Below are 9466 nucleotides of genomic sequence, written 5' to 3' on the forward strand. Positions count from 1 at the left end.
AGAGAGGGTGAGCAGAGAGGTGACAAAATCTACTATATGGAGTATTTTCCAGATAAATAAAGTCCAAGGCCAGGACTGAATGAAGAAGACTAGAGAGGTCTATCCCACTAAAAAAAAAACGAGTGGAGAAATGCAAAACGAGATATTATGTTGTCAGAATGTGAAGTAAAGCAGAGGAGAAAATATCACCCATCCATAACCTTGTCAAGCTTTAAATTCCCAGTATCAGTTCAGGTAAGAGATATGGATTTTTTTAGGGACCCTTAGCCAACACTTTTATGTAATACGAAGCTGTGATCAGAGAAAAGTGCAATATTGAGATGCAGGAGGAACAGGATGGAATACTATACAGGAAACAACCTATAAACCAGTGGCTTGTCTCATCCAGAAGACAGACCACAGCGTTGCTTTCAGTAGGGTAACTGCTGGACTGGAGGGTATTGAGAAGCGGGCAAAGAGAATGACTGGGAAATGTTTAATAAGAAGCGAGATCTCTTATCTTAGAAAAGAGGTGACTATCAGAGTCAAAAATAGCATGCATTCTGGAAAATTGGAACAGGGAGCTTTGTGTGCTCCCGGTCACAGAACGTGATAACAATGTTTTTTGCCCTAAGAAAATGGAGGAGGGGGATAAGAAAAAAAAAAAGAAAAAAATTTTCAAAACTAAAGGTAAAGGAAATATTTTTCACTACACTTGCCACTTCAACTGCTGAAGTTACTGCTGCAGGCTGCCCCTGTGGCCAAAACATTCAAAGAGATTTGTTGCTTAAGTAGGTAAGGATATCCAGAGTTATAATAGTTCATGTTAAGAAAAATATAGAAAAATATCTATACTTCAGGCTGTATTAATTTCTTCTGGAACACATGGGGCTGCTCTGTGCCACAGACAGATGCTGCTGTAGGTATACCAAGGCCAGATTGAGCCTGGCAATTCCCATATTTTATCTCCACCTCACTTGGGTGAATTCAGCGTTGATGAAAAGTATAATGAGAAAATATTTCTTTACTTATTCCTTAAAACCAGTGCAATAAGAGGAAGCAGCAATGCAAGCCATTCTCTAGCGGTGGGCTCATGGCGCACCTGGGCTGACTGTTCAGCGTTAAAAGTAAATGCTATCTCTTGCTTTTGCAAGGCACATTATTGCTGAACCCGGAGTGAGCAGAAGTCCATCGACAGGCTCCAAAGGTTGCAGGCGGGGCCCTTTCAAACGCCTCTTTGAACATCACTGTTTGAGTCAAGTGGTATATTAGTTTGGTAGTTTATGAACAATTGGAAGGTGCAGGAAAACTCTGAATATGTTCAGTCTGAATCTTCCATGGCAGATCTTTCCTTTAGTAGATCTCTGCTTTCTGTGAGCAGTAATGCAGTGAGGAGAGCAAAAAAAATGTGTATGGGGGACAAATCCTCCTGTTTTACAAACTGTTCCAAGATAAGAACTCACTCTTTCACCACAAGCCCAAAAAAATGCCTACTGAATGGTCAGGAGGAGACTGTTTTAGATACAACAGTACCAATTCCTATGTTTTTCTGATCCTTGCACTTCTTCTGCTGGGCCATTCTTTTTCTATTTAGCTTAAAACATTAAAGTGCACAGGTACAATACCCATGTTAATAACACATCAGAGCATTAACATTTGAGCATTTATGAAGCTATTTATCAAAAGATCCACAGCACCTGAATAAAGCCACAATATTTACAGTTAACGGCAGAGTACCGTGAATAGATTCCACGCTGACAAGCACAGTCTGAAAGCCCAGAGAGGTTCTTTGTCTTAATCATTGGTTCACATACAATCATACATAATAAAACAACTATTCCAGTCTCAACCTGATTTATTGCTTCCCTCTTTCCTCCCACCTCCATAATTACTCATCAAACACTCACTGTCTTCTATTACCACCTCAGACAACACCTCAAAAATTTCAGCTCTTCCCAAACTTAATACATTTATTATCCGACTTGAACATCATTATTTTCTATACAGTTCTCATGCAGTTTCAGAATATCTGCTCATATAGTTCCATTTCAGTAGTTCTGAAAGCAAAAATGAAGCAATTTGTCAGGCAGAGCTAATAATCAGGCACAGAGCTTAGAGAAGATACACATGCATCTATATACACACATACATATTTTTATATATTCACAGATATATGCCTCAACATTCATGCCCGTTTATTTCAACAGTGCATTACATCACTGAGGATGTACATCACTGATGTACAGAACATCAAAGAGGAGGATGTGAAAAGACTCTAGAATCCTCAACATCCATACCCGTTTATTTCAACAGTGCATTACACCTAGAACATCAAAGAGGAGGATGTGAAAAGACTCTAGAATTATTTCACATTGGTCTGGAACCACTCCTGATTTATCAGCTCTGAGGAGTCAGAGTGGCTCTAATTGCATTTACACCACGTGCCAGACCAGTTGCTTCCCACAGGCCTGTGATCCCTTCTCAAGTACCCAAGACCATGATTCAGATGGGTATCACATCAATGTTCAGCAAGTTGCTCTGCAACCAAAGATCATCTATGAAGAGTGTTCACATTCCTCAACCTTAGGCATCTAATGTGGCTGGTTTAGTTGGACCACCTCCCTAGGCTGCCTAGTATGATTAAGGAATATAAAATGAAACAGGCTGCTCCAGAGGCCACCTCAGAAAGTTCCTTCTCCAGATCACTTCTATCGCTTTGTTGGGTGTAATTGGGAGCTGCAAAGACTAGGAACCTAAAATAAGGACCTAAACTTCATGTATTTATACATCTTTCTAAATATAGAACCTGAAGCAACCATAAGTTTTCCAGGTCTAACTGGAGATGACAAAACAGATATTACACTTATCTTTATCTGGATTTTTTTTTTTTTTTAATAATTAAAGCTTTTTTTCCCCAGACCTTTGGTAACGACACGGTTTGACTTCAGAAGAAGAAAAAAATCACTGCCATGAAATGAATGCCAGAAACTAGCCTGGAAGAAAAAAATAATGTCCTTGAAAAGTCCTCTTTTAAACTATAAAAATGGCAGTTGATTCCTCCCAGTAAAAGGTTAATAAATCTTAAACTTTTTTTTTTTTTTTTATTTCAACATTCTGGACAGGATTATCTAAAAGAAATTACAGGTTTTTATTTTACCTTACAAGATACTGATTTTGAGAGAAAACATATATGGAACACTTTGAAAACAAGACCCCTTCAGAGTGTCTCAAGTAGGGTTTAAGGAAAAAGACAATACTGGTGTTTGAGACTATCATTTCAAAAGTGATTTTATAATAATTTTACTATATTTTTAAGGTCTTTTTTCTTAAATGTTTTTTCTTATGTGTTCAGCACTTACGTTGAGCCCTGCTCTACAAAAGAGCACACTATTTAAACTCAGATTTCTACTTACTGACTGGTCAATAATCCACTTCAGTAATGGAATACATAAATGACATTAAAGATTCTACAATCACCAGCCATGTGAATCAACTACATGCAGTCCATTGTTACGTCTTTTCTCTCCCTAAGCCAGTGACATATCTGACATCATATACCTTTCAATCCACTCTGACTCACACATTCATAAAGCTTCACTTCATCAAATACATTTTTAATTTAAACACCACAACCTAAGACAGGCTTTCAAGCATGCTATTTGCAGCTGCTTTCCTAGAAATCTTTGAGTATTGGAATTAAGCTTGCAGTTTTCCAATCAGCTGGTATTTCTAAACTATTAGCTCTCCTAAAGGTAACTGACAGCTCAATAACTTTGATATTGATACATTGATCACATAATTTTCATAATGCTGTGGATGTAAACAATCACTATTTTGTACTTTTTTAAATTTCATTTTTATACATGAGCACTGCTGTATCTACCACTTCAGATTCCCAGGTTTATTATTATTAATGTCTAAAAATAATCCTCCTTGGGTTTACTGATTGCAGTCCCTTACCAAATCTAGAATTGGAGGTAGGAAAATAATTACTTACCGGGAGCCAGTGTTTTCCCAGCTGAACAAGCTGTGCCTCCATTTTAACTTTACCATTGGCACTTGACATCAAGAATTTTTTAGCCTGATTCTATCTAATGCTCAACCGTCCACCACCCCACACTCCATTCATACAGGCAAAGAACAGTCCTACAGAGGAGGCTGGGAGACCTGAGGAGCTACTTCTGCCTTAATCTTCCTTTTTCCCCTTCCTAGGTTTGCAGTGATAAGCGTTACTCATCGGAGGCAAAACCAGACTGGAATAACTTTTCTGATAAGCCTTCTTCTTAGAGGTTGGTGTGTAAATTGTGAAGATCTAGAGTCATTTAAATTGGTGGAAAGAATAGAAAAATCCTCCTGTTCATCATGAGATAGATGTGCCCACCAAAAGGTAGATTTTCCATCTGCCTCAACACTGTGAGTTGAGGAAGGACTAAGCAGGTATCTCACCTTACCATGACTGCTGTGCCCGGTAGCTAAGCTGAGAAACTAGAGGCACCTGCAGTGGCTTAGAGGAAGTTTCTTTCACAGAATTAAGCTTTTAATGACAATGCCAAGAAAGTCCCCTTCTTGATGGTCTCGTTGGGAATATTCAGTGTCACTGTTGTATGCTAGGACTTAGTGATTAGTGAAGTTAAATAGAAGAGATCTCTCAGCGTGAATTTTCCCACTGAATCTCCATGCTTAAGGGCTCTGTCCCTTGCTTCCCAAGTTACCTGGCCTTTCCTCCAGCTGCAGGAGCCATCAAAACGACGGCAAGAACAAGCAAAGTGGTGGGTGGATAGGTAGGAAATCCTTACTCCTTATGGGATTTAGTTTATATGATTGTCTCATGGCAGATGCACAACAGGTGGAGAGAACCCAACAATTCTCAACAATGCTAGCAACCTTGCAATGTAGGATTGACAAGTTCATGCAAGAAAGATTAAGTAACAGCCAAAGGCCTGAGGGGGGTGGTGGGGGCTGACTGCTTACGGATCTATCATGCACAGAAATGGACCAAATTTTTTTTTTCCAGATTTAGGAAAAAAAGGTTTTTCTTCTGCCATCACCATTCCTGCCACCACCACTACTGGTGCTGGTACACTGCCTTTACTGGTGGTGGAGGCAGGAACGGGGGAGAGCAGAGAGGCCAGGCATCACCTACGCCATCAGCCAAGATAGGCGTGGTGACCACAGTGGTAGAGCAGGAAAGCACATGTGGGTCTTGGGTGTGTAGCTAAGGGAAGGAGTTCCTGAACCCTGGGGGCACGGTGGGTATTTCCTCAAGGATCAACCAAAAATCAAGTGTTACCATATAATTTTGGTTAAGCCAATGAAGATGGAAACAAAGTTTATAAACTGGCTTTTTTCCCCATGTATAAAATCAAAACAAGAGGACTTAGAAGACAGATGAGAAAAAAATTGCTGCCTGGGGGCTGAAAGGAGCTAAGGAAAGAGGATACAATTTAGTCCATATACCAAGTCAGTTTTGAATAAAAAAGCAGAGCTGAAGCTATCCCAGGCTGCCTACAAAACCAAAATGTCTCCTGTACCAAGTGCCTGTGGCACAGAGTTATCTCAAACTAAAAAGGTCTCAGAAAGACTGAAAACAGAGTTCTTATCTTTCTTTGCACATCATGACTAAGTCTTTCTGCTATTTCCTCTGTAGCAGCAGGCAATTCTTGGTGCTGGGTATTACCCTTTTAAGGGGTTCCACTCGTTTTGTTTTCCCATTCATGCAAAATGTTTAAAGGCACGAGAGGAGGCTGATGCCATTTCATAGGCTTCCTGCTGTCCTTTAAAACATTAAAAACTCTCTCAAAGAATCCAAAGCAAAATTCTTCTCTCCATGAAGAGCAGAACTGGCATATCACCCCTTTTTGGTTCTCTGTTTTGGTGTCCTGATGAACAGAAGTAACAATTCATTTTTTTCAATTTTGCTTTTGAGTGTTTTTCACTCCTTTATTTCTTTACATCCTTTTTTTTTTTTAAGTATTATTATGAATCTTTGACAGTACTTCAGGTTTCTGTTTTCTGTTTTTTAGATTAGTATCCCTGCTCCAAACTAAGTGACTCAGCCACACTGGTTTTGAGTCTCCAAAGAGCTTTTGTAATTGTCTGTGCTCCCTTCGAGTGAACTCTACTATCTCAACACTGGCCAATTTTCTTCTCTAGTTCTTCTTCAAAATAAACACTGACACTACTCTGTTTCTTAATATAGTCCTCTTTTTATCTAATTTGGTCTGCCTACACTTTAGTCTAACTGTATGTATTGCTTAATTCCCTGCAGTACTTGAAATTTGGACTGTTACTAAACTGTCGTCAGGGCTACTCTGTTAAGCAGTCACTTCATTTTACTATAATACTTATACAAAATGAAACATAAAGCACTATCCCATCTAGTTACAAAATGAGTCAGTCTTTCCATTTCTGAATTGCTCTAGTGCAATAGTCAACATTAAATGAAAGTCCTACTTAATATGGTTCTCCCTAGCCTAACAGCTAAGCCACCTTCTCCAGCATTTCGAGGAACACTTCATTATTCTTATTCAGAGGTCAGTACATTTTTCCTATAAATCTACTTTTCTTCTAGTTCTTCAGTGGCCTGCTGCACTGACTCAACACTTCAACTATTTAAATCATTTTTGTCCATCCACCACAACTGATGGCTGTTTGCCATAATGCACCGTGTCCTTATTTTCAGATATTATGAAAACATGAAAACACTCATTGATATGATTATTACTTACTATTAATACCACATGGTCAAAGTTTAATTCACTTTAATCCATTATCTCACCAAGTTGATTATCTTTGTAATAGGTAAATCTCCTTTAGTGATAACAAGCATATTTTCATGACCATATTAACCATTGCTGGATTTACTAAATGGATTTATGGGAGCACCTCCCCTCCTTCCCATATCAGGACTACACAAATAGACTTGCTCATGGTATGCTGGAGCAGCTGTACAATTCCTCCCGTTTAAAGCAATGTTGCAGCTGGCCCTGACATTAACTATATTTTTATAGAGACTATCCAGTGGTACATTTACCCTACTTCCATTTCCAGAGAGTAAGACTATCTTCACAGCTCCATACCTTCACCTTTATTGCAGGGCTTCATACTTCCAGCCATCGCTATTTTATCTCTCAATGCCTCTATGAGAGAGGGAGAGCAGCACCTCACACAGCTGCCAGTTATCTGTGGGTAGAGGAGCCGTGAAGTGCCTTAATCCACCATAGGTGCAAAGATATCTTTACTAGCTCCACGAGCACTCATCTCCAAGCTGGAAGCATAGACAGCATGGGTGGGAAAACATGTCAGCAGGCTCATCACCGGCCAGCACAGGTCCAGTGTGGTTTTTTAGCTCCGGCACAGAGCTCTTTCCCCTTTCAGCTGACAAGAGGACAACATTGAGGGGACACATAACCTGATGGTCAGGGTTAGTCCCAAAGATGGCCCTCATTCAGCCAGAGCTTCGTGAGCTGCCCTTCCCTAATGTTGCATCAACAGCAACATACATTAAAGACACCAATGTTGAGCTTTTTATTCCTTAAATGAAACCTTTCTAACACCACTGCTTCCAGGGCTGCTCAGTCTGCAGGGAGAGGAATTGAGCGGAAAGGCCAGAAGTCACCAGTGGGGAATGGTGGGACTGCCCTTGGCCCAATCCCTGGACCATGTAGCCTGGTTGAAGAGGTGTACAACGCTGAGAAGCCAGCGTGAGTCGGGGGCAACCTTGTGCCAGGCATTCAACAGAGTCCTGGGTCAAGCCAGGCAACTTCCAGGAGACAGGCACGGGGTTTTTATCATGCAGATGGCTGGAGATACAGGACTGAAGGGTCCACACAGTCAGAGCAGAGGTACCCCGCGATACTATGCCACTTCCTCCCAACTAAATTTCCAGTTAATGAGTTGATTATGTGGTTCATTCTTCTCCTCAAAATAAATAAAATACCAAAGGTCACTGATCATAAGTTCCTACCGGCACACATCAGTCTGGCTGCTTCCTTCCCTCAAGAGTATCATTGAATTGTTTTAGATGCGAGTCCATGTCCATTGCAATTGGTATGGGTCCTCCGGTGACTCAGAGGGGTTTGGAGCAGCAACAGCTGGGCCACATGTTTACATATGGAAGTTTATTTACATGAAATGCTTATTTGTTTTAAATGTTAATAAATGAGCTCAGTGAACCTATTTCATTGTAATTGAAAGTATAGCAGACTGTAGAGTATTAAAAATTGCTTTGGCCTAGAAAACAAGCCTTTTGATAATAAACATCAGAGCACCAGATACTGCAGGATGGCCCAACCCAGATAATGAGTTAGGGCCCTAATAGCATAAGATTTCCTTAAAAAAATGCTCTTGGGATTTTTCAGATTAATAAACACTGAATTGCTCTGCTTCGCTTTTTGATTTTTTAAGACGCTTAATTCAAATTTTGAAGTTTTGCTAGAGAATGCAAGAGCTACTAATTGTCTTAAAGAAACAGTGTGCAAACCAGACACACACACAGACACACACACACCCCCGAGCTGAAATTTTCATGTGGTTGCCTAATTCCAGGAAAGGGAGCTTTAAGAAAAATATTGTGAGACACCCTAAAACTGTGAAAATCATCAATGATGCAACAAGGACCTTAGTCTGTACCATAGGAAAGTACCAGAAATACTTTCAACATGAACTGTGGAGGCACCACAGAGATCAGAAAAAGCTTCCTAGATCTTTCAAAACCACATCAATGTCATGAAGAGCCAGTAGAATCATAGAATCATAGAATCATAGAATCATTAAGGTTGGAAGAGACCTCCAAGATCATCGAGTCCAACCATCAACCCAACAACACCATGCCCACTAAACCATGTCCCTAAGCGCCTCATCTACCCATTTTTTAAATACTTCCAGGGATGGTGACTCAACCAGTAGTCACGTAATGCTGCATTTGCTGATTCACATATAGATTTTGGTCAATATAATAATAAAAAAAACCCCACAACCAAAAAATAGACAACAGGGTAAAGAAGAGCTTACCTGGATCACTAAGAAATTCCTCTGAGGTGTTCCACATCCTACCATCCAAGTACAACGTGCCATTGGTGGAGTTAAACTTGGTGTAGTCCCTGACACACTTGTGTCGCAAGTTGCCCATGAAGAGCTGGAGGCCTATGAGGGCAAAGACACTCAAGCAGAAAACGGTCAGGATCATCACATCAGCAAGTTTCTTAACAGACTGGATAAGTGCCCCTACAATGGTCTTCAGTCCTAAGGAGATAAAAGCCAAGAGTTTATAGACTGAGAGGCTGAAACCTGTCTGCAGATAGCTACTTTTCATGATGAAAATCTCTATGGAAGGGAAAATCGGAAGGGTTTCTATTACATGTTTGTAACTGGATGGCAGAAACGAGAGACAAGTGATCACTATGAACATTTAGTTTGGCCTACTTTTGTCTGGACAAAAGTCTTGGTATTACTCTTACACAAACACTGATTTAAAAATGGAGGGAAA

The 9466-nt window shown here is 40.1% G+C and overlaps 1 protein-coding gene across 1 annotated transcript in view; it reads right to left on the reverse strand.

Annotated features, from left to right (window-relative positions):
* SCN5A (sodium channel, voltage-gated, type V, alpha subunit) overlaps window positions 1-9466 on the reverse strand; it is a 180075-nt gene that overhangs the window by 145440 nt on the left and 25169 nt on the right. Inside the window, exon 6 of the mRNA XM_009322497.1 lies at window positions 8992-9222. Within this exon, the coding sequence (XP_009320772.1) occupies window positions 8992-9222 (231 nt within the window). The remainder of the gene's footprint in view (window positions 1-8991; window positions 9223-9466) is intronic.

The sequence above is a fragment of the Pygoscelis adeliae genome, unplaced genomic scaffold, assembly GCF_000699105.1.
Source record: "Pygoscelis adeliae isolate BGI_AS28 unplaced genomic scaffold, ASM69910v1 Scaffold123, whole genome shotgun sequence".
In the NCBI taxonomy this organism is placed as follows: domain Eukaryota; kingdom Metazoa; phylum Chordata; class Aves; order Sphenisciformes; family Spheniscidae; genus Pygoscelis; species Pygoscelis adeliae.